This window comes from Penaeus vannamei, chromosome 32 (assembly GCF_042767895.1).
Source record: "Penaeus vannamei isolate JL-2024 chromosome 32, ASM4276789v1, whole genome shotgun sequence".
Classification (NCBI taxonomy): Eukaryota; Metazoa; Arthropoda; class Malacostraca; order Decapoda; family Penaeidae; genus Penaeus; species Penaeus vannamei.
In genome coordinates, this window is record NC_091580.1 from 20,188,227 (window position 1) to 20,213,226 (window position 25,000).

Sequence of the window (25,000 nt, forward strand, 5' to 3'; positions counted from 1 at the left end):
TTTTAGAATGATTTGTGTGTCTGAGTGGATGTATGTGTAGTCTTGTACGTCTCTATAAGTTTGTTTGGTATTTAAAAGTAGGAATTTTAGATAAATCAATTGTTGTCGTGGGATAATACATATGAAGGTTGAAATATGGAGTAACAATGGTCGGTTAAATGTCCAATACCTTACGTCGAAACTCAAACTGTAAGAAATTAGAATACAGTCTATGCTTGGTTTTAGGGCAAGGAAATATTTTCGAGAATCATTAAACTTGGCATATGAATTGAGGTATGTTCAGTATTACAAATCCATTATCATCATCTAACTTTTGAAGGGTGAAAATCTAAATATATTCTAGACTTTTGGCGAATGCTGCATGAATGGAGCAATAGGTAGTCTTGACGGTCGGTTACACATCCAATACCTCCGTCGATGTTCTTTTTATATCTGATGTCTAAAAAAAACTAAAGTTGTTTAAAGAGTATAGTATACCATAGACGATGTATACCCAGAGACATGGAAGTATACATTCTAATTCAGTGGTTCCCAACTTTTTTTTCTATCCCGACCAATATGTAATAATCTCCATGGCCTGTTCGCTGTCTGCCATCTTTTCAGATACAGCTATTACTTGTTATGAAGAGTATGATGGCGTCAATAGCTAGAGGACAAAGATTCCAATTTATTGATATGTGATAGATTATTATATGTATGGATCATAGGCGATATGGAATTCAGCTTAATTCGACGTCATAATTTTCATATTGCTCCATGACCCCCCAGAAAGTGCCCCGTGATCACCCAGATTGAGAACCCCTGGTTGAAATGATCGGTTGAACATCCAATAACATCGATGAGGTTCTTAAGAGTCACAAATCTGAATACGTTTAAAGGGACATTGTTCGGAAAATATTGATGGTAGTTTATGCAATTAAGCTAGATATATTCTATAAACTTCGTTATAAGCTATCTCATGGTTATGCTAGTACCTCAATCTAGACGTAATTACAGATATGAAAATTTTAAATACATTCTAAAGCTGATGTTTGCAAAAGGATATTTGTAATGAGAATAATGAGGTGTGTGAATGTCTGAAATCTGAATGCATTTGAATATACTTAATGTCTGGAAAAAGGATAGGTATTGTTCCAAAACAGTTAATGGAATACATGAATCCAGATATATATATTTTAAAGCCAAATGAGGTAGGAGTATCCTGGACGTATACCAAACCATCAGATATTTTACTTTTACAGTGAAATCATAACATGCGATCTGCATGTCCCTTTGACATCTGAAGTGAACAAAAACATGTCAAAATATAAATAGATTAATACCCAAAATGATTTTGTTCTTCCTCTTAGCAAAGTCCACGTAAAAAAAAACTTAAGAACAAGCAAAGAATACGTGTTCTTACACCATACAGTAAATTCACGCATATAACTGTGTAACAGAAGGATAGATGAGAGGTAAAAATATAAGAACAGGCAAAGAATACGTTGTTCTTGCACCATACAGTAATGCCACCCATATAACTGTAATTGAAAGAGAGGTCCGGGGCGGGGAGTACTGGTTATCTGTACCTGTGTAATGATAAGATGACATTCTTATCATTCCGGATTTCACAATACGATTCAGACAGGTGAAACAAGGGCAACGGCATCAAAAAATTCTTATTTCTGGTTTATCATCTATTCATCTATTTATTCATTTTATGTGTGGGAGGTTAGTTGTTTTGCGATTGCTGTTATTATCGTTGATTTCTTGTTGTTTATTTGTTTTTTATCTTTCTTTTTGTTTTTCCAATCGTATTTCCCCACCTCCTCTTCTTCTCCTTACCCCACCAAATAAACAAACCACCTAGCAAACAAACATATAAATAAATAAACATATAAACAAGAAACAAAAACAACATAACCCAACATATGAGAACCGAACCAGCCTATCTCACCTGAAAGTGCCACGTAGGCCGGCACTCCTGGCCTGCCGATAGCACGTGTAGTCCGGAGAGGCTACGTCGTGGAAACTACCTTGCCAGGGTTCGTTGAGGGCGGCTAGGCGGAGCTGCGGAGGGAGGAGAGTGGGCGTGAGAACGGTGTGGAGGCCTGAGAGGGAGGGAGGCTTGAGAGGGAGGGAGGGAGGAGGGGAGGAAGGGAAGGAGGGGAGGGAGAGAGGGGGAAGGAGGGGAGGAAGGGAGGGGGAAGGAGGGAGGGAGGTATGGAAAGAGGAAGGGAGAGAGATATGGAAAGAGGTAAGGGAGGGAGGGAGGGAGGGAGGGAGGGAGGGAGAGAGAGAGAGAGAGAGAGAGAGAGAGAGAGAGAGAGAGAGAGAGAGAGAGAGAGAGAGAGAGAGAGAGAGAGGGAGAGAGAGAGAGAGAGAGAGAGAGAGAGAGAGAGAGAGAGAGAGAGAGAGAGAGAGAGAGAGGGAGAGAGAGAGAGAGAGAGAAAGACAGAACGGAAGAAAATATAGAGAATGGAAGAACAAAAGTGAACGAAGTGGGAGTGGACGATACGATAAGAGAGGAAAATACAAAGATGCGAGAAGATACTGTTAAAAACGAAAGTGTGAAAGAGAGACAGAGGGAAATCGATAAAAAAGATAGTAAGAGGAAGAGGAAAATGTCAAACGGAAGGCGACTGAAAGAAAGAATAACGATAAATTTATAATGGGAGACAGAAATGGGAATTAATCAAGAGCGAGATAATAATTCCGATAACGATAACAATAACTGAAGCTCATTCACCACGAATCCCTAGCATGCAAAATTATAAACTGACAAAACAAAAACAAAACAAAACACACAAACAAACATGGCACACACAAGGCGAAAGACAAAGAAAATTTCGCTTAAATTTTCTCTCCTTTTCTTTGTTTATTTATCTCTTACCTCCATCGTATTCCATTCGTTGTCCTGCGAAATAAAATACAGAAAATTACACAAAAATTAATCTCACAAGCATTGGACAGGTTAAAGAAAACGGAAATCTGACTACGTTTTAGCTGAAGATTGACGAGAAGCAATTATGTTGTTAATAATAATAATAATAATAATAATAGTAGTAGTAGTAGTAATGATAATAAATGAACAGTTCTATATATTAATAAAAATCTATATACATTACCAGCCTAGTCTAACGTGTACTTATTAGCAATTTACGTAACAACTGCTCCAAGCGTTCTACTTTAAAAAGACGAAACACACACACACACATGTAAATAACTGCGGTGCCCCACAAGCTTAAATATTTTGTTCCAGCTGATACACAAATTTAACTAGATACGCGACTAAGCGATATATTAGCGGAAGGAAAGTAGACACGCAGTAGATGATAGATATGAAGAATTAAAAAAGTAGAAAATACATGTGAAAATCCGGAAAAGGGGGAATGAAAAGACAGAGAAACAAGATAAAGAAGCAAATGAAGATACCAGAGGGTGAGCAGATGAGTAAACAGTTTTAGTGCGTTTTAATCTCTGAAAAGGAACAACTGGCAACTCACTCACCTCCAAACGCTGAAGCACTGCGATTCGACAATTTTTTTTTTCACAACTGACACCCTACTTGGTTTTACATACATGTTGTCGTTCTTAATTCTCATACACAATTTTTATACTTCATTTGAATCGCTTTTCCTTGAATATGCTACCTTTATCACTTTATTATTTTTCTTGTGAAATTACATCTGACGAATCGGACTCCTTCAAAATCCAGGTGAGTTGCCAATTTGTCCTTTTCTGAGAATGGGCGGAGTATAAGTAAATAAGTGGAAATTTTGAATGTATTTATAAATATATCATATCATATCAACCCTTACCTCCACGTCTGTCGTCATCGGCTCTCCCCTCTGTGAATAAATTAACGGATAAATAAACAGATAAATAAAATAAATAAATTGCTTGGAAGAATTGGATTTTTTCATAGTATGTAGATTTTTTTGAGAACGAAAAATAATTGCCGACTTTTTTATATCAGTATACAAAATTGTGAGTGAGTGTATGTGTGTGTGTGAATATGTACATGTACGTTTGTATGCGTGTGTGTGTGTTTGTATGTGAATATGTACATGTACGTCTGTATGCGTGTGTGTGTGTGTGTGTGTTTGTATGTGAAGATGTCCATGAACGTATGTATGCGTGTGTGCGTGCCTAATGTATAACTAATCTAGGTCTTTATTGCTCATTTATCACTCTATTACCCTTTTCCGTCTTCCATTCCTGTCCTTCGTATTACCCTAATCCTCCAATCAACGTCTTGAGTTATCTATTTCTTTATTTCTTATTCTCTTACTCTTGTCTTAGCTAGTATCTGCTGTCTGTGTTTTTTGTCTGTCTGTGTGCTTGAATATTTCTGTTGCTCGCTCGGTCTCTCTCTCTCTCTCTCTCTCTCTCTCTCTGTCTCTCTCTCTCTCTCTCTCTCTCTCTCTCTCTCTCTCTCTCTCTCTCTCTCTCTCTCTCTACCCACCCATCTTCACCAATCCATCACCCCCAACCCCCTACCTTACCCTCACTCCAACCCACTTTTCCCCCCCATCTCCCTCCCCATCACCCCCAGCCCCCTACTCGACCCCCACTCCAACCCCCCTCTCTCCCATCCGCCCTATATCCCTCGCCCTCCCCCTTCTCCCCATCTCCCTTCCTCCATCTCCCTCCCCTCACCCTTCCCCCATTTCCCTCCCCTCACCCTTCCCCCCCTCCCCCTCCCTCTCCCCTCTTCTTTCACTCCATCTCCCTTCCCCCATCTACCTCCCTCTCTCCCTTACCCCCATCTCCCTTCCCCCTACTCACCCACGCTCTGCCGGTGCTGAGGTCAGTCGCCAGCTCTTCGGGCAGTGTCTCAACGTTCGGATTCATGGGCGTGGGCGTCGGGCGTAGGGGCGTGTTGGCGATCTGGGGCGTCAGCATCTCTCCAAACTATAAAAAGGAAAATGAAAAAAAATGGGAGTGAGAATTTTTGAAGACGTATTTAAACTGTTTGTAAATGTTTGTGTCTGTGTCAGTTTGTTTGTTTTGCTATTTGTTTTATTTTCGCTCTCTCTCTCTCTCTCTCTCTCTCTCTCTCTCTCTCTCTCTCTCTCTCTCTCTCTCCCGTTATATATCTATCCATCTATTAATCATCCTACACAAATGTATACATATCTATAGGCCTACATCACCTACGTAAATATTTATCTATTTCTATTCATCTATCTATCTCTCTGTCTATTGAAACTAAGCATTTATAACAAAAAACACAATAGAAAAATATAGACATCAGCAGATTCCCACGCCCACGATACGTACAGCAACTTCCCTCCATCCGCGAGCCGCCCGTAGGAACAGGGAGTCGTCGTCCAGAACGTAGGCGAGGGCGCCAGGGGTGTGGTACGCCCACTCCTGGAAAGCATGGGCGGGGAGAGTGAGTGAAGGGAGGGGTATGGGAGGGTGTGGTGAGGGGGGGAGAGGAGGGAGGAAGGGAGGAAGGAAGGGGGGGAGAGAGAGAGAGGGAGGACGGGAGGAAGGAAAGGGGGTAAGTAAGAGAGAGAGGAGGGGGAAGGAAAGAAGGAAGGGGGGAGAGAGGGAGAGGGAGAGGGAGGAGGGGGAAAGAGGGAGAGAGGAAGGGAGGAGGGAGGGAGGAAGGAAGGAATAGAGAGAAAGAGAAAGAGAGAAAGGGGATGGGAGGAGCAGGTATGGCAAAGAGAGTGAGAAAAGGGAAGTAAGTAGGGGGTGGGAAGGATAGAAATAGAGGGAAGAAGCGAAGAAGAGGAGAGAAAGAATAACATCAACAACGCCATGAGTAAAATCATCAAGAAGTTCAGAACTTCGCTTTCGACTTGCCATGGCCTTTACGTACTTATTTTTATATTTCTCAATGCTCAAAATAATAAAAATCAAATAAAACAGATCAGCTAACTCTTCCTTACCTGAAGCATAGAAGTGCGAGAAGTGAATCGGAGAATTGAAGCAGAATTAATGCCCATGCCAACGTTCGAAGTCGGTGGGAAGGAATCGAACATTGTGTCGTGAGGCAATGGCGATCCTGGAGGGAGAGAAAATTGATTCGTTCGTTAAATTGTTTAGTCTAAACAAATCAGAATATATAGGCGTAGATAGATAGATAAATAGACAGACAGAGATAGAGAGACACACAGATAGACAGAAATTTAGATAGATAAATAGACAGATAGGTAGATAGACAGAGAGATAGATAGGTAGATATATAGATAGATAAATTGGGAGAGAGAGAGAGAGAGAGAGAGAGAGAGAGAGAGAGAGAGAGAGAGAGAGAGAGAGAGAGAAAGAGAGAGAGAGAGAGAGAGAGAGAGAGAGAGAGAGAGAGACAGACAGACAGACAGACAGACAGACAGACAGACAGGCAGGCAGGCAGGCAGGCAGACAGACAGACAGACAGACAGACAGACAGACAGACAGACAGACAGACAGACAGACAGACAGACAGACAGACAGACAGACAGACAGAGGAGAGGAGAGGAGAGAGAGAGAGATAACCAAGAGAAAGAAAGACAGAAACATGAACAAATGACTTTATATATATATAGATACACACGCAAAAACTGATAGACAGGTAGATAAATGGAAAAGTAGATAGAGACAAACCGATACCCAGACAGATTGACTGACAAACGAGACAAAAGGAAACAGACAGACACACAAAAAGACACAAGTAAATCATCACACGCGCTAATGTTTTTGCCGTCATGGAACTAAGCTTACAATCTATCAATAATTATGCTGATGCAACCTAGCTTCTTGATGTGCTGAGTTTGCAAGCTTGCGTAGTGCAGATTGATGGCTTCTATCGCATCACTTTTTTCAAGGATGACATTACAGGAAGTGAGTGGTTTCGTATGGTGTTTGTGTGTGTGTTTGTGTTTTCGTGTGTGTGTGTGTGTGTGTGTGTGTGTGTGTGTGTGTGTGTGTGTGTGTGTGTGTGTGTGTGTGTGTGTGTGTGTGTGTGTGTGTGTGTGTGTGTGTGTGTGTGTGTGTGTGTGTGTGTGTGTGTGTGTGTGTGTGTGTGTGTCCCTTCCACATCTTCCTCTCTCCTCTTCACACCTATCTCTCTCCTTTCCCCTCCTACCTCCCTCTCTCCTTCCCCTTCCTACCTCCCTCTCTCCTTTCTCCTCTCCATCTTCCCCTCTCCTTTCCCCTCCTACCTCCCTCCCCTTTTCCCTCCTATCCCTCTCTCTCCCTTCTCCACCCCCTTCCCTCCCCACCCCACCTCCCTCTCTCCTTCCCCACCCCACCTCCCTCTCTCCTTCCCCATCCTTTCTCCTTTCCCCTCCTACCTCCCTCCCCTTTTCCCTCCTATCCCTCTCTCTCCCTTCTCGACCTCCTTCCCTCCCTCCCCACCCACCTCCCTCTCTCCTTCCTCCTCCTACCTCCCTCCCTCTCCTTTTCCCTCCTACCTCCCTCCCTCCCCACCCACCTCCCTCTCTCCCTTCCCCTCCCTCTCTCCCTTCCCCTCCCTCTCGCCGGCGCTGACCCACGCTTACCAAAGTTGTATTTCTTGGGGAGGAAAGCCGGGGATCCTGGTATTCCGGGAGGACCACGTGGACCCTGAGAAGAAATCGCGAATGAGAATGAATAAGTAATACAGGGAGATAAAGAAAAAGACATGTTAGGAAATATAAATGAATAAAGAAATGATTAAAAATGAACCAATAATTATTTACGTGCTTGGCTTATGCTTTTTCTTACACGCAGGATCCCTCGTTTAATAAATTCATAGACTGCCAAACAAGAGTCTCTCGTACCTAACGTTCCTTTACAAATGAATTTATACAATACATTCATTCAATATTCATATCAACTACAATTATCATATATATTAATCAATTTCATTATTTACATTACATCTATAATGTTCATATTAATTCGTATTCATTCATACTAAGCAATCTAATCAGTAACTTTAATAATACAATATGATAAAAAAAAAATGCATAATTACTCCCTTGGCCTATAGATGGAATTAGGAACCGGAATAAAGCAGTTTGATGGATTTTGAGTTAGAATTAGAGTTAGAATTTCCTTAGGCCGATGGAGAGATCTGGGGACTGGAGTATAGCATTTTAACTGATTCTGATTTAGAATTAGAGTCAGATTTTCTCTAGGCCAATAGAGAGAACTGAGAACTGAGAACCGGAGTAAAGCATTTTGATTTTTGAGATAGAATTAGAGCTAGAATTTCCCTAGGTCGATAGAGAAAACTGGGAACTAGAGTTAAACATTTTAATATATTCTGATTTAGAATTAGAGTCAGATTTTCCCTAGGCCGATAGAGAGAACTGAGAACCGGAATAAAATATTTTGATGGATTTTAATTTTGAGTTAGAATTAGAGTTAGGAGTTCCCGAGGCCGATAGAGAGAACTGAGAACTGGGAACTGGAATAAAGCCTTTTGGGGAACTGAGAACAAGAATACAGCATTCTGATTGATTTTAATTTTGAGTTAGAATTAAATTTAGAATCTGCGTAGGCCTATAGACAGAATTAGGAACTGGAATAAAGCATTCTGATTGATTTTGATTTTGAGTTAGAATTAGTTAGAATCTGGCTAGGCCTATAGACAGAATTAGGAACTGGAATAAAGCATTCTGATTGATTTTTATTTTGAGTTAGAATTAGATTTAGAATCTGGCTAGGCCTATAGACAGAATTAGGAACTGGAATAAAGCATTCTAATTGATTTTGATTTTGAGTTAGAATTAGAGTTAGAATCTGCGTAGGCCTACTCACGGGGGGGCCGATGGGGCCGGGCACTGGGATGTACTCCGTCTTCTCCGCCGTCGGGGTGGGGATGCCGGGGGGGCCGGGGGGGCCCTCGGGTCCTGCGGGTCCGGGGGGTCCTGGTGGTCCGGGGGGTCCAGGGGGGCCGGGGGGTCCCATGGAAGAGGAGCCGCCCATGTTCTCCTCGAGGTCGAAGCGGCTCTGGCCTGGGCGTGGGCGTGGGCGGGCCTGGGGGGTGGGAGATTGGTGGGGGAGGAGGGGGAGGAGAGGGCGAGAGGGAGAGGGGGAGAGAGGGAGAGAAGGTACGAGGAAAGGGAGAGGGCGCGAGAGAGGGAGAGGGCGGGGGAGAGGGAGAGAGGGATAGAGAGTGGGGGGGAGAGAGGGAGGGAGGGTGGGGGGGATCAGAGAGAGAGGGGAGGGGTAGGGGGAGGAAGGAAGGGTGAGAGGGCGAACGATGGAAGGAAAGAAGGTGGATGATTGGTTGAGAAAAAAATGAAAGAAGATGAAAAGGCGAGAAAAAAATGAAGGAATGAAGGGTGAGAAAAAAAGAAAGATGACAGTAGGAAGAAGGAAGTGCAAGATGATGAAAGGAGGAAGAAAGAAAGTTAAGGAAAAGGCGAATCAACACGACAATCAAAATAAAGGAGGAATAGAAATGAAGGAATAAGGAATCGCAGAGAATTAGGAAGTATAAGGAAGGGAGGAGAGAAAAGAAATCAAATCAACAACAGAAGATAAAATAATTATTTCAAAACCTTCAGAATAATGATTATGCAATGTCTCATTCACCATAAAGTCACCATGTATTTATCACCACAAAACAGACAGAATAGTTTTTAATCATAATTAAGTTAATCTCACCATTGCACTATAAAAGTTACGATCAATTTTCATTCAAAAGTTACAAGCACCTCTCACCACATTATCATCACTATATACTCATGACACCGTAAGAATCACCATCAACACTCACTCACTACTCACTATAAGGGCTTATCCACCACACTATAGCATCATCACCAACTACCATTGCCATCTCACCACAACATAATCATCACCATCAACACCCACTCACCAGTCACAATCACCTCATCCCACCACCACACCATAAATCACTTTGTATCCTCCTTTCACTATCCTCTATTTCACCTCACTATCCACTGCCCCCATCTTCCCACAACACCATAGACATCATCACCAATACCTAATCACCAGTCACTATAACACCTCACCCTCCACACTCTTACACCACCATCATCCATCATCACCCACTATCGCCCTTACAACCAACCACCAGAAACACCATCATCACCATTGTTCTCACCTCACAACACCACCATAAACGCCATCACCCGCCATCGCTCTCACCTCACCACAATACCAAAAACACCACCATCACACACCATTGTTCTCACCTCACCACACTACCACAAACACCATCGCCCCCAACTCACCACAACACCACCAACCTCACCTCACACCACCACCCCCTCCCCAACTCACCACAACACCATAGACGCCACCATAGCTGTAGGTGGCTCCCCTGCCCATCCCTCCAACGCCGGGGCCGGGGGGACCAGGGGGGCCGGGAGGTCCGCGCTCTCCCTTATCTCCCTTGATTCCTGTGACGTCATAGTTATAGGTCGTGTCACGTGCTGAGTCGAAGGGTCCTGAAAGTTGTAGTTGTTGTAAATACAATAGTGGTTGTTGTAGGTGTTCGTAAATGTAGTTGTTGTAGTTAGCACTGTTTGTTATTGTAGTAATTTCCATTACTTATTTGTTGTAAATGTTGATATTGTTATTGGAAATGCAATAGCACGTGTTATAATATCAATAGCTGGTGCTGGTACTGCTGAACAACTAACTAGCAATGCATTTCAGTACTACACTACTAACCACTAGTGCTAACAATACTACCAACAATTTTACTAATCGTTGCGACTAACAATGCCGCAAAGACTACAGTTAACTACTCTAGCAGCACTATAACGACTAGTATCAACAATGCTAATGACATTATTACTAACAACTAATACTATCAACGATGCAGCTAACATAACAATATTAGAAACTACTACAATACACTACTAAAAATTATTACTACCTCCTCCTAGCAAGGCAATTAAGCGCTGCAGATAATTACCATAACAATAATACAAACCACGACTATATTCGACTAACAACATTACAAACTACTCCTAATGATGCTACAAACCACTACTTAACGCTACTAACAATCACCCTACCTACTCCTCCTAACAAGGCAATTAGACACCCACTAAAAATAAATAAATAAACAAAAAATAAACAAATAAAACCTACCTCTACACGCTACAATGAACATGACTAACTACCTCTACACGCTACAAAGAACATGACTACCTCTACTAACAAGGCGATTAAGCACTAACGAGGCCCCTTACCTGTCGCCAGCTGGTGCCCTGGGGGTCCGGGGAGGCCAGGGGGTCCAGGAAGCCCAGGGGACCCTCGCTTGCCCGCTTGTCCGTCCATACCGCGGTCTCCCTTCTGACCCTGGGGGAGGGATAGGGGGTGAGGGGGAAGGGTGGATAAGGGAAAGATAAATGAATGAATATGAGTGACTGAATGAGTGATAGATTTTTATTTTTTTTTAATATGAATCACATTTATTCGTTTCTCCTCCTCTCTTCAAATCAACGGGAATCCCTTATTTTTATCCAATCCAACGGGAATCCCTTGCTTTTTATCCAATCCAACGGGAAACCCTTATTCTTTAAATCCAATCCAAGGGGAATCCCTCATTTTTCATCCAATCCAACGGGAATCCCCTATTTTTAAAATTCGATCCAACGGGGATCCCTTATTTTTATATCCGATCCTACGGAAATCCCTTATTTCTTATCAGATCCAACGGGAATTCTCCTCACCTTGACTTCGATAACAGTTCCGTTGCTCAGGATAACAGGGCCTGGCGATCCGGGTTCTCCCTTGGGTCCTGGATTGCCTCGGGGTCCTGCGGGGCCGTCTTCTCCTGATTCGCCCTGGGGGAGGAGGAGGAGGAGGAGGAAGGGGGGAAAGGGGTAAGAAAGAGGAGGAAAAGGAAGGAAGGGGAGGAGGAAAAGGAAGGAAGGGAAGGAGGAGAAGGGAAGAAGGAAGGAGGAAAGGGGTAAGAAAGAGGGGGAAAAGGAAGGGGAGGAGAAGGGAGTGAGAAAAGGGTTAAGAAAGAGGAGGGGAAGGAAGGGGAGGAGGAGAAGAAAAGGGGAAAAGGGTTATGAAAGAGGAGGGGAAGGAAGGGGAGGAGGAGAAGGAAGAGGGAAAAGGGTTAAGAAAGAGGAGGGGAAGGAAGGGGAGGAGTAGAAGGAAGGGGGAAAAGAGTTAAAAAAGAGGAGGGGAAGGAAGGGGAGGAGGAGAAGGAAGGGGGGAAAGGGATAAGACAGAGGGGGGAAAAGGAAATGGAGCAGGAGAAGAGAGGGGGGAAAGGGGGTAAGAAAGAGGAGGAAAAGGAAGAGAGGGGAAAGGGGTAAGAAAGAAGAGGAAAAGGAAGGGCAGGAGGAGAAGAGAGGGGGGGAAGGGGTAAGACAGAGGGGGAAAAGGAAGGAAGGGGAGGAGGAGAAGGGAGAGCAGCAGAAGGGGAAGAGGAGAGAAGGAGAGGGACAGGAGAGGAAATGGAAGGAGGGAAGAGGAAAAGCAGGGGAAAGGGGAGGGGGAGGAAGAAAAGGAAGAAGAACAGGAAGGAAGGGGAATAGGGAGGAGGAGAAGGAAGGAGAAGACGATATCGGGAAGAAGGCAAATAATAGAAAAGAAGAGAAGAAAAGATAGACGTCGAAGGGAATAAAGGAAAGGAAAAGGAAGAAGGCAAGTGGTTGATAAATATAAAGTGTTAGTGGGTATTTACAGACGCAAACACGAGGTATACAAGTGCGTGCGTGCGTGTGTGCGTGCGCATGTACGTGTGTATGTACGAGTATACACTTATACACACACATACTGTACACATCCCCGCACACATACACCTAATATACATATAAAACCAAACGAAACCAACATAACCACAACATTATACTCCAGTGTCTCAACAAGTCCATCCCCCCTACACCCCCTCCACCTCCCCCCCTCTTACAATAGGTCCTGGGTGGCCGGGGTGCCCTGGGGGTCCTACGGGTCCTATACGTCCTTCCTCGCCCTTGGGTCCTCTGGGTCCTGGCGCCCCGGGGATGCCGTCCTTGCCCTTCGGGAGGATCACTTCGATGCGCTCGGCGACTGCGGGGTAAAGGGGGGGGGGAGTGAGGATGCCGACTTTGCGATGTTTCCTTTGACGAGTATTAGCTTTATTAATGGTATTATTATTATTACAACTATTACTATTACTGTTATTGCTACTGCTATTATTATTATTACGGTTGTCATTATTATTGTTATCATAATTTTTGCTACTACCATTATTGATCTTATTGTTATCACCATTATTATTATTATCACTATTGTTATTACTACTTTTGTTATCATTACTTCTACAATCATTATTGTCATTATTACTTTTATCGTCATCATCACTACTACGATTCCTATTGCCATTATTACCATTACTACTGCTATTTCTATTGTTATTATCATTGCTATTGTTACCATTATTGTCATTATTACTGTTGTTATTATCATTCTTGCTACCATTATCATTGTCATGCTTTCTATGCGTTTATCTCCCCCTGCCTTTCTTTTATCTTTCTATTTGTATTTCTGTCTATCTGGACATCTATCAACAACCCATATCTGGGCCTTATTATCAATTTTTGTCTATCTGATATTTTCCTCTGTCTTGGGGTGTTCTATTTATGTGTTTTTATTTTCTTCTTTGTTTGTCCCTCTCTCCCTTCTTCCTCCTCCCCTCTCCTCAATCTTCTTCCCTGTTTTCTACTTCTCCCAACTTCTCTCTTCTCTCTCCCACCTTCCTCTTCTCTCTCTCCCCTTTTTCGTTCCCTTTCTCCCACCTTCACTCTCTTTCCTTTCTCTTCCACGTAAGAACTAACTTTTTCTCCCTCTGGGTCTGCTTGCCTTGTTTGATGTCAGTGAAAGACGTCAGCGCGATGTCCCTCTAAGCTATTTGCTTATCTACTTATCTTTCCCTCCTTTTTCTCTCTTCGTTCCTACCTCTTTCCTTTTTTATACTTCTGCTCTCACCCAGAACATTCTTTCTTCTCTCCTTCTTCCTTGTCTCCCTTTCTACCTTTTCTCCCTCTATCCTCCCCAATTCCTCATTCCTTCCTCCTCTTCCCCTTATCCTCTATCCTCATTCCTTTCTCCCCCCCTTCTCTCTCTCTTCCTTCTTCCCTCACGTCCTTCCTTTCCCTTTCCTTCCTTCGTCCTGTCCTTCCTTTCCCCTTTCTCCCTCCCTCCCTTCTATATCTCTTCCTTCCTCCCTCCAGTCCTTCCTTTCCCCTTCCTTCCCTCCCTTCCTCCCTCCCCCCTTCCACCTTCATCCAAACACTCACTCTCTCGCAGGTTTTCTCTGTTGGCTGGGTTGATGTCTACGTATTCCTTCTCCTCCCTTCCTCTTCTACTTCCCCCCTCCCTCCTTTATCCCTCCCTCCCCCCTTCCACCTCCATCCAAACACTCACTCTCTCGCAGGTTTTCTCTGTTGGCTGGGTTGATGTCTACGTATTCCTTCTCCTCCCTTCCTCTTCTACTTCCCCCCTCCCTCCTTTAGCCCTCCCTCCCCCTTTCCACCTCCATCCAAACACTCACTCTCTCGCAGGTTTTCTCTGTTGGCTGGGTTGATGTCTACGTATTCCTTCTCCTCCCTTCCTCTTCTACTTCCCCCCTCCCTCCTTTATCCCTCCCTCCCTCCCCCTTTCCACCTCCATCCAAACACTCACTCTCTCGCAGGTTTTCTCTGTTGGCTGGGTTGATGTCCACGTATTCCTTCTCCTCCCTTCCTCTTCTACTTCCCCCCTCCCTCCTTTATCCCTCCCTCCCCCCTTCCACCTCCATCCAAACACTCACTCTCTCGCAGGTTTTCTCTGTTGGCTGGGTTGATGTCTACGTATTCCTTCTCCTCCCTTCCTCTTCTACTTCCCCCCTCCCTCCTTTATCCCTCCCTCCCCCCTTCCACCTCCATCCAAACACTCACTCTCTCGCAGGTTTTCTCTGTTGGCTGGGTTGATGTCCACGTATTGCTGCAGGGACGTCAGCACGATGTTCCTCACGTATTCTGTTGAGTAGAATGGACTTCCTTTCTCTCCTGGGACTCCTGGGGGTCCTTTGCGTCCTATGCCGGGGGGTCCATGGTCTCCTGAAGAGGGAGGTCGTTGTAAAAAAAAATAAGTAAATAGATAAAAAAATAAAAAAGAGAGAGAAAATGAAGATACATACAATTAAGAGAGAGAAAGAAAAAGAGAGAAAGTGAGAGAGAAGAGAAAACGTACAAGAGAGAGAGATAGAGAAAAGGAGAGAGAAGCGGGGGGAAAACGTACAAGAGCGAGAGGGAGAGAGAAAGAGAAAAGGAGAGAGAGGGGGGGGGACGTACAAGAGAGAGGGAGAGGGAAAAGAAAACGAGAAAGAGAGAGAGAAGAAAAAAAAGGTTAATCATATACTTTGCATTCCTGAAGGGGTCATTAAAAACACATGCCTCGGTTTCTTGAAAGGCTCATCGTATAAAAGAATCCTACGTCTTGAAGAAGCTCATTGTCAACTAAGGACACTCGTATGACTGGGATAATTAAAAAGGAAGTGAAAACAAGCTGTCCTTCTAAGTTTTAAGTTTCTATCTCTTTCTTCTTTTTTTGCTTTTTAATTTTTTCCCAACCTTTCTGGCCCTTGTGTCCTGGGGTCCCTGGAAGTCCATCAACGCCAGGGGGTCCTCGCGTTCCCTTGTCCCCCAGACGTCCTACGGGTCCTTGGGGTCCCTGTGGTTTGGTGCAGGATATTGCAAGTTACTCTTAGAGTATTGTATATTGTGTATGTGTGAGATATGTTTTACCACAATCCATATTCAAAATCCAGTAATCATTTTGCGCATAACCCTCCAAATCTGCATAAAATAATCCTATTGAAGAAGACCTCGAATAAATCCAACACAAACAGAAAAAACTTAACACCTAAATACAAAAACAACAATAATAAGAAGAGGCTGAATAAATCCAACACAAACAGTAAAAAAAAAATACAACTTAACACAATAACAAAAAAGAGACATTCCAACTCACCTCCTCTCCCTTCTGGCCTTTGCTCCCCTTCATGCCCCTCTCGCCCTTCTGGCCCTGGTGTCCGCGGGGTCCTCGGGGGCCCACGTCGCCCGCCGGCCCCTGAGCTCCTGGGGGCCCCGGCTCGCCCGCGTTCCCCCCGAAGATTACGTCGGTCTCGAGGCCCTCCACCTGCGGCTGAGTCCAAGTTAGAGAACGTCACTTCACCGGACTCGTGGCTCACCTACACGCAGCGCCACGGCCAGCTAGGGGCTAGGTGACTAAGGGGGCGAAGGGCTAGGTGACTAAGTGGGGGATGGGTGGGGGGGGGGGCGAAGAAACCTTTTTTTTTTGGGGGGGGGGAAGAAACTCCTTTTTCTTGGGGTGGGGGTAAAGGAGTGAAACCCGTTTTTGCTTGTTTGTTTGTTATATGGGTGGAGAAGAGAAACGGGTTTTCTTTATTTCTTTTTTGAGTGAAGTTTGTCTGCTTTACGTGAAGGAGAGAAATGAGTTTTTTTTATTTTTTAAGGGAGAGAAACTTTTTTTTTTTTTTTTTTTAGGATAAGGAGGGAAACCCGTGTTTTATATTAAAGCGAAGAAGGTAAACCCGTTTTCTCTTAGACGAATTAGAAAGTTTTTTTCTTATTTGTATGGGTGTCTTTTCTATTTTTTTTCTCTCTCTTCTTTTAAAGGGGGGGCTATTATATTTCTACTTTTCTTTCCTTTGGGAGATGGGAAGGTAATATATTTCTACTTTCTCTCTTACTGGGGAATAAGTAGAAAAATATATCGATATTTCTCTCTCTCTTTCTTTGGGGGTGGGGTAGGTTGGAGGTGTCAGGTAGAGATATACTGATTTTTTTTTTTGTATCATCATTTCACGGGAATTATGTCTTCATTGTCCCGTAAAATCCCCCGGTGTTAGGCTAAATAACTAGTCCTGTAAGGTATACAAAGAAGCTACAGGGTTTTACTTCAGTGCCTATCGAGAGAAAAAGCCATATCCACATTAAAAATAACAATAACCCTACTTGGATAAATATAAATACTTGTCAGCAAACCATCTCAAATACATTAAATTCCTACTGGACAAATTAAGAAAGAAAGAAAATAATTATCTTCATCAAATATATTCTACGTACCGGGAACTACTACCTTTCTCATGCTTATAGATTACGTAATAATCTACACTGTTTTAAATGTCTTTAAGCTACTTACTATTAAGAATACGAAGTCATGCAATCAGAAACCAAGGTGGCCACTCGCCTTCGGGTTTTATATTCTTATCAATTAAGTCCTAATTATGTATCTGATTGTATCATATTGTTGGAGGTGTGCATGAATATTTGTAAAAAGTTTTGTGCGCCTTGTATGATTGTTAAGTTTATATGACTGGGAATGAATGACTTCACACAAGCAAAAGATATATATCTATAACTTCACACAAGCAAGAGCTATATCTCTGACTTCACAGAAGCAAGAGATATGTCTTTGACTTCACACAAGCAAGAGATATGTCTTTGACTTCACACAAGCAAAAAATATATATATATGACTTCACACAAGCAAGAGATATATCTGAAGCGCAACGATTAAATCATTAGGAAAAAAGTATTTTAACCGAAGATTCATTTAACCGATACGCTTCAGATACCCTGTGTTATTGCGTAACTGTACTGTGAGTGCCATGTCTTCCCCAGATACATATTTTATAAAGAGGATCAAATCTACCCTATTGACCCTAAGACTACGCCATATACCTAACCAAAATTAAGACTCCCTTACATAACACGGATCTTAAAACATCTAAAAATCACCCCAATACCACCAAACTCCTTATCTCGCATTTATTTCTAGCATAAGAGTGCCAAAGGGGGAGGAGGGAGGGTCGAGTGTGTAAGACGAGTGGCTGGCTTGGCACTACCTGTGAGGAGTGCCAACGCCTAGAGGGAGCAGGATGTCAGGTTGCCTTACCTGGTAGCCAGAGCGATATCCCCAACCAGACTGGTGGACATGGCACCCAAGGAGAAAGGAGGTCAAAACACACGAACACGGATAAATGAACAGAGAACACACACATTGCACAAACACGGAGATACCTTTGATGTGCCTCGTTTGTCTAATTATCTGTATTTTCTTTAATTCTTTATTTTATTTTTACTAATCTAATGTATTCTATAATATTTATCTTCTTCATAGCAACTCTTTAAACAGATCAAAGGTCTCTACGTGCCATTTTACAAAAAAGAAAATGCTTAAAATGGCTTAAGATACGTAAAACACGTCAAAATGACCTAAACACACTTGGTCAAAAACTCTCCTATTATCTTCATGTTCAACTACTGTTCAGTTATACCCTTTCATTATGTAGCCCACTAGAAGGTTTTTTGAAGGGGAAATAATGATAAAAAGCGAATGAATTAATAATAATAAAAAATATTCAAGAGAGCTTATTTCCCTTATGGATTCTTAAACACATGAACATCATAACCCAATTACAAGGTCTACAAAATCCTAAGCTAGTGGTGTAATTTTGCAATGACTTTGCAACTAAAGTAATCGCTCGTATTGCCTTGAAATGACCCCCTCAACATTAATAAATAAATAAGCAAATAAATAATAAATACATCAACGGCAGTCACAAATAGTAAAGAATTTCTGCTTAGATTAGTGACGACAGTCTAAATACATTACACTTCGATAATATAAGAATAAATTATATAAATAACATTTCCGTTTTTCTTCTTCTAGAATGACAATAATGATAAGAATCCATTAAAAAGAAAGCTATGCATTGAAAATATATAAATGAAAATATAACCACCAAAATTATGAAAAAAAAGATTAGGCAACTCACCGTCCTTGAATCTCCGTGTCCTCTGATCCACCCTGGGGGTCCGGGGGGGCCGGCGGGTCCTGGGGCGCCGGGGGGTCCGATCAAGCCGTCCTTCCCAGGGTCACCCTTGGATCCTTGGATTCCTTCGGGGCCTGGAGATCCTACTTCCCCTCGCTCGCCCTTCTCCCCTCGGCGCCCTGGCTGCCCTCGCTCGCCCTGGGGTCCTGGGTTGCCCTGGGGGACGAAGACGAGGGTCAGGGGGAGGGAGGGGGAGGGAGGGGGGCTTCGTGTTATGTTGTAGTTGTTCTCACTCTTTCTGTCTTTCTTTCTCTTCCTATCTCTCTCCCTCTCTCTCTCTCATCTTTTAACTATTCGTCCTGTCTCTATCTCTCTCTTTCTCATCTTTTCACTCTTTCGTTCTGTCTGTCTGTCTGTCTGTCTGTCTCTCTCTCTCTCTCTCTCTCTCTCTCTCTCTCTCTCTCTCTCTCTCTCTCTCTCTCTCTCTCTCTCTCTCTCCCCCACACACACATACACACAAAAAAGGAAAGAAAAAAAGACGCACCAGGAAGTCCTTCAAGTACTTACAGAGAGTCCTGGAGGGCTGGGTCGTCCATCTCTCCCCGGGGGTCCTGGAGGTCCTCTGGGGATGCGGAGGCTCACGAGGTTTACCAGCGCCGTCAGGTTGCAGCCGCATTTGCCGTTGCCTCCTACCTCCTCCGCCCACTCCTCCTGGGGGAGAGCGCGCACGGTGAAGGCGGGGGTTGGAAGGGGAAGGGGGTGGGAGAGATTAGGGGAAAGGGGGGGTGATGAGGGTTGAGGGTGAGGGTGAGGGGGTGATGAGGGGGGGAGGGGGAGGGGAAGGAGGGGAAGAGGTGAAGGGGAAGGGAGGTTATGAGGGAAAGGGGTGAGGGGGATGATGAGGGGAAGGGGGAGGTGTTGATGAGGGGAAGGGGAGGGGGGAGGAGAGGGGGTGATGACGGGTGAGGGGGTGATGAAGGGGAAGGGAGACGGGGAGGGGGTTGATGAGGGGAAGGGGGAGGGAGGTTGATGAGGGGAGGGAGGAGAGAGTGATGTGGAGGAGGGAGAGGAGGAGGAGAAAGAATAAGATAGGGGAGAGAAAGTGAGTGAGTGAGAGGGAGGAAAGGAGGGTATGAGGGGAGGAGGAAGATAGAGGAAAGAAGGAAGAAATAGAAGAAGGAAAGGAGGGAGGGAGGGAGGGAGGGAGGGAGGGAGGGAGGGAGAGAGAGAGAGAGAGAGAGAGAGAGAGAGAGAGAGAGAGAGAGAGAGAGAGAGAGAGAGAGAGAGAGAGAGAGAGAGAGAAAGAGAGAGAGAGAGAGAGAGAGAGAGAGAGAGAGAGACAAAGACAAAGACAAATAGCAAAATGAAAGAAAATATTGGACGAGGACAATAGATCCTTCGGCGGATAAAGTTTATTTACAGAGCTTTTTTTCGCACATACGTTTTCCAGAAGAGAAACAAATATTCGTCTCCTTTTGGCGGAACCTCTATTGACAATCGCAGGGACAAATTGCCGAATTTTAAAGTGATATATTTCTTGAAGTCAAAGTTAAAAGAAGAAATAAAATAGCCAAATGCAGATTTTTAGTTCAAAAAGTTAAAAAAAAGGAAGCAAATGCAGATTTTGGGGAACAGAAAACAGAAAAGATCACGACGACAAGGAAGTCTGGATGTCTGTATATTATTCTTCTGTGGTAGGGACTTCATTGAGTCGTGTCCCGGATGTTCATGTCGTAGGAGGTCGAAAGGTTGCGACTGCGATGAGGAAAGCATTTTTTTTTTTCCTTTCGACCTCTTCTCTTTTGTCTTCTTCTTTTTTTGTACTTCAATTACTTCTCTCTTCTCTCCCCTCCTACTCCTCCTTCTTCATCATCTTCTTCGTTTTCTTTTCTTCCTCTTCTTCTCCTTCTCCTTCCTCCTCGCCTTTGGAGGAGGTTGCCTATACGCCAATATTTGTTTCGCCCTGTCTTGTGTATTATACAAATGCATCTTAGAATGAAGATCGCGGTTGCATCACTATTTTTTCTGAAAAAGTTGGATTTGACGTCATTCTGTAAAATACTCCAACTTTTCCCATTTAAGGACAGACAGAAATAACTGTAAACAATAAATCTGAGAAGCATATTGATAAATCTTTAAATCAACAAAATCAATTCATTACAGATGACGTTGCTGGTGTGTTTTGGGTGCATGGTCTGCATTTTTACTCGGCGTTGTGAGTCTTTGCAATGCATTACGTGATATTTCTCCTTTGCACCAAGAATAAGACCATCCTTTCGAACCTGGCATTCGTGTTATATATATATATACATACATATATATATATATATATATGTATATATATATATATATTGTAAGGATTCTTCAGAACAAAGAAAAATATATATTAATCTATTACTATACTTGGTGTATCATCTAGTATCGATAGCTACTCCTTTTCTAGCGGCTTCCCTTTGTGGTATCTATCATTCGCCCTCAGACAAGTAAACACTATTTGTCTCCAGAAGCCCCATGCACTGGCAGAGGCTTAGTAAAACTTTTCTGTCAGGAAGGGGGCGGGGCGGGGAAGGGGTGGTGGGAGGGCGGAGGGCGAGAGGTCTAACAAACACACGTGCACAACATTCGTAGAGTCTAATGTTGACAGAATGGAGTGTGTTTTGTGAAATTATTTCCGTCGAGAACTACAAGCGTGTTTGGAGGTATGCGATAGTCTAGCGAGAGTACGGTATCACTGAAGCTGAGACAGTGCCTAGGGAAGATGGGTGAGAGGTCAGAGGTCATAGGTCAGAGGTCTGGCATAATCACAGAGCACAGCGTCGTGATGACAACTGAGTTAAAAGAGAGGGACAGAGAAAGAAAGAGCGAGAGAGAGAGAGAGAGAGAGAGAGAGAGAGAGAGAGAGAGAGAGAGAGAGAGAGAGAGAGAGAGAGAGAGAGAGAGAGAGAAACGATAGGAAAGAAAAAGACAAAGACGAGAAGAGACAAGAAACGAAAGAAAGACATCGTGGAAAAAAACACACACACCAACCAGGACGAAACGAAAGGGAACCGAAAGCAAGGAGAAAGACGAGATACAGAAAACGAAAGCGAATAGAAACGAAGACAGTGCGAGTCCACAGTGACACAAGGGTTGGGGGGGGGGTGTAGGGGGGGGGACGAGGAGATCGCTCACTCACCTTCGATAAAAAGAGTCCCGAGAGCTGGAAGGAGAAGTGAAGATCAAGACGTTAGAAAAAAGAGAAAAAACACCTCTACGTCATGTCAAGATCTCTACGGCTTGTCTCTACGGCTTGGGGTTTCTTTGTCTGTTTGTTTGTTCGTGTGTTTGTTTGATTGTGTTTGTGTTTGTGTGTGTGTGTGTGTGTGTGTGTGTGTGTGTGTGTGTGTGTGTGTGTGTGTGTGTGTGTGTGTGTGTGTGTGTGTGTGTGTGTGTGTGTGTGTGTGTGTGTGTGCGCGCGTGTGTATGCATGTGTGTGATCAAGCTGATGATCTGTTGGGGTCTAGGGCAAGGTCAGGGGTCAGTTCCCTTCTTTGGACAAGTATGTGGGGTCTCTGGGTCGCTTTTTTTTGCTCGTGTTTTCGCCTCAGATATGTTGTATAATGACTAGCGCTCATGTGGTTCTTCTTCGGATTATTCTGGCAGTACCGGACACAGTGGCACTCAAATATGAAGTAGTAAGTGAATACATGCGTTTCTCTGCGTAAAACCAGCCGCTGTACTGATGGCAATCCTCGAACAATTTCCCTTGTACTGGTAACACCTTATGCAGTCGCGCCTTGTGTAAATAAATGAATAAGTAAATAAATAAATAAACTTCTGTATCATTTCCAGACTCATAACTCATAAGTGAAAAGTCTTGGAGTTTCGGGGCTGGTGTTCGGCACTATGCAACACACGCCATAGTTTCACTGAGAAGCCAAAGATGATGACTTCGCGTAAGACAATCCTCCTCCTCTTCAGAACAAAGAAGAATCAAACAAGACGTTGATCTTGTATGATCGAAAAAATATCCCTCAATATAGTGTAGTCCGTCTTATGCATGACATTTCCTATAACTTTGTCTATTCTGTAAACCGGAAACTCTAAAAAATATATATTCCGTCATGTTCATTCATATAACCATGTCTCTTCTGTGAGCCGGAAAACGTGTCCTCGCCATCACCAGGTCGCATTGCCGGTCGAAAAGAAGCAAACGTGTTCCTTATCGCTTGCCAACGCAGCACGATAAGCACTTCACTTCAATCAGCACCTTTGCTTCTCCGCCGCCGACGCCCCCAACCTCTTGACAGACAGACTATTCATATCTCTGAACAATGTGAACTGCACCGCACCGCCCGGAACACTGTTGCAAGTACATACCGTATATTGCATTTCCAAACTACCCATTAGGCCCTGTCATCTAGACAACCCGGGCACATACTCAGTTGATATAACCATCGACACAGACAAAGCAGGAATTAATTTACCTGAACAAGTAACGGCCTGCACTTGCTTGCCTGCGCCTGGCGAACTGCGCATCCAAAGGGCGCGTCGGCTTCTCCCTTTCCCTCGAGGCGATATCTCATTTATTACGGCAATGCACTTTTCGTTTCGTGTCACCCGGGAGGAAAAGCTACGAATGCCATCAAAAACGAGAAAATTAAGCTCCAATTAAGAGAATATTATGTATTGCGAAACGTCTATCTCATTCGGCGTTCGATTACACCGTGCAATCGCCTAGCTTTTAATAAAAAGCCTGAAGACAATATACATACTACTGACAACAAAAACAAATACCACGCGCTTCCCAGAAAGAATATCCACATATACACAATCCTTTCAATAAACCCCGAAGACAACATAAACCAAACGACAGAAAAACGAAAACACACACGAAGTCCCTCCCTTCAAACCCGTTCGAATCGAGGGGACGATCGCCTGCCTTTCCTTCAAGAGACGCGAGGACAACCCTTAAATCCCCAGCTGATGTCCTTTGGGGGGGAGGGGGGGGGACGTCGGGGAAAACGGACGAGGACGTCTTCTAAGGAGTCTAATTTCCTCTCCTCCCTCGCGACTTCTAGGGCGTGAGCGACGCAATCTACTCTAATCCTATCTACTGAGTGTCTATGAATGTGCGTTATGGCTGACTTTCTCTGTCTGCTGTGGTTGTGGTTTCATTTAAGCGTGGTTTAAAGGGGAGAGGGAGGAGGAGGAAGGATGGATGCTGAGGATGGAAGGAATGGAGGGAGGGAGGAAGAGAAGGAGGGGGAGAGGAAGGGAAGGAGGGAGAGAAGAAGGGAAGGGGGAAGAGAGGAAGGGAAGGTGAAAAAGAGGAAGATACAAAAAGAGGAGAGGGAGGAAGGAGAGGAGGGGAGGGAGGAAGAGAAGATGGGAGAAAGAAGAAAATAAAGGGTAGGAAAAAACGATAAAAAAACGAAGAAATAGAAGATGCAAGAAGAAGACAAGCAGAGAGAAGTTTTTTTTTCATATCAGGAATAAAGGTCAGATTCGCAATTAAAAAAAAATAATAAATAAAATAACCACACTAACACACAATCACACTACATCAGAGCCCGCGAACTTCCCAACAAGAAATCGCAGCCAACATCCGTCCGTCTTGCTTGTAAAACGAATGTCTGTTCCACGCGCTGAATCCTCTATGTAATTAATGCCGCCCCTTAATTAATGACGATTCAGTGTCCGCAAAAAGACACGCCCGAACTTCCGGCTGCATCACAAACTCACGCAAAAAAAAGGTCTCCACACCCACGCAAGGACCCTCAAGACGTGGCCTCCTCCGCGTGCACATGAATAGAACTTCAATCGGACGAAGAGAAGTTCACGCACACACGATATGAAGAAAATTAGATACTAAAAAATACTTCAGGGATATGAAAAGGTCTTCAAGCACACGAAAAGGGCCTCAAGCACACGGAAAATAACTTCACGCACACTAAAGCAACTTAGGTACACGATAAGCTTTCACGCACACGAAAAGGGCGACAAGCAAAAGAAAAATAACTCCACACACACGAAAACAACTTACACGCACACGCAAAGATCTTCACGCACACGAGAAGGGGCCTCAAACACGCAAAAAACAACAACACGCACACGAAATGATCTTCACGGACACGAAATAATCTTCACGGACACGAAATAATCTTCACGGACACGAAATGATCTTCACGGACACGAAATGATCTTCACGGACACGAAATGATCTTCACGGACACGAAATGATCTTCACGGACACGAAAGACAACTTACACGCACACGCAGAGCCTCACGCACACG

At 43.8% G+C, this 25,000-nt stretch overlaps 1 protein-coding gene across 1 annotated transcript in view; it reads right to left on the bottom strand.

Moving 5' to 3' along the window:
* Window positions 1-1,936: 1,936 nt before the first annotated feature.
* LOC113804176 (collagen alpha-1(XVIII) chain) overlaps window positions 1,937-25,000 on the bottom strand; it is a gene marked incomplete at its 3' end in the record, with an annotated part of 54,741 nt that continues 31,677 nt past the window's right edge. Inside the window, 19 exon segments of the mRNA XM_070144775.1 lie at window positions 1,937-2,049; window positions 2,873-2,896; window positions 3,801-3,830; window positions 4,771-4,896; window positions 5,266-5,358; window positions 5,886-6,001; window positions 7,476-7,539; window positions 8,722-8,940; window positions 10,216-10,382; window positions 11,136-11,244; window positions 11,619-11,732; window positions 12,812-12,951; window positions 14,820-14,981; window positions 15,495-15,594; window positions 15,895-16,062; window positions 17,845-17,874; window positions 18,728-18,940; window positions 19,292-19,435; window positions 21,900-21,923. Coding sequence (XP_070000876.1) covers window positions 1,937-2,049; window positions 2,873-2,896; window positions 3,801-3,830; window positions 4,771-4,896; window positions 5,266-5,358; window positions 5,886-6,001; window positions 7,476-7,539; window positions 8,722-8,940; window positions 10,216-10,382; window positions 11,136-11,244; window positions 11,619-11,732; window positions 12,812-12,951; window positions 14,820-14,981; window positions 15,495-15,594; window positions 15,895-16,062; window positions 17,845-17,874; window positions 18,728-18,940; window positions 19,292-19,435; window positions 21,900-21,923 — 2,156 coding nt within the window.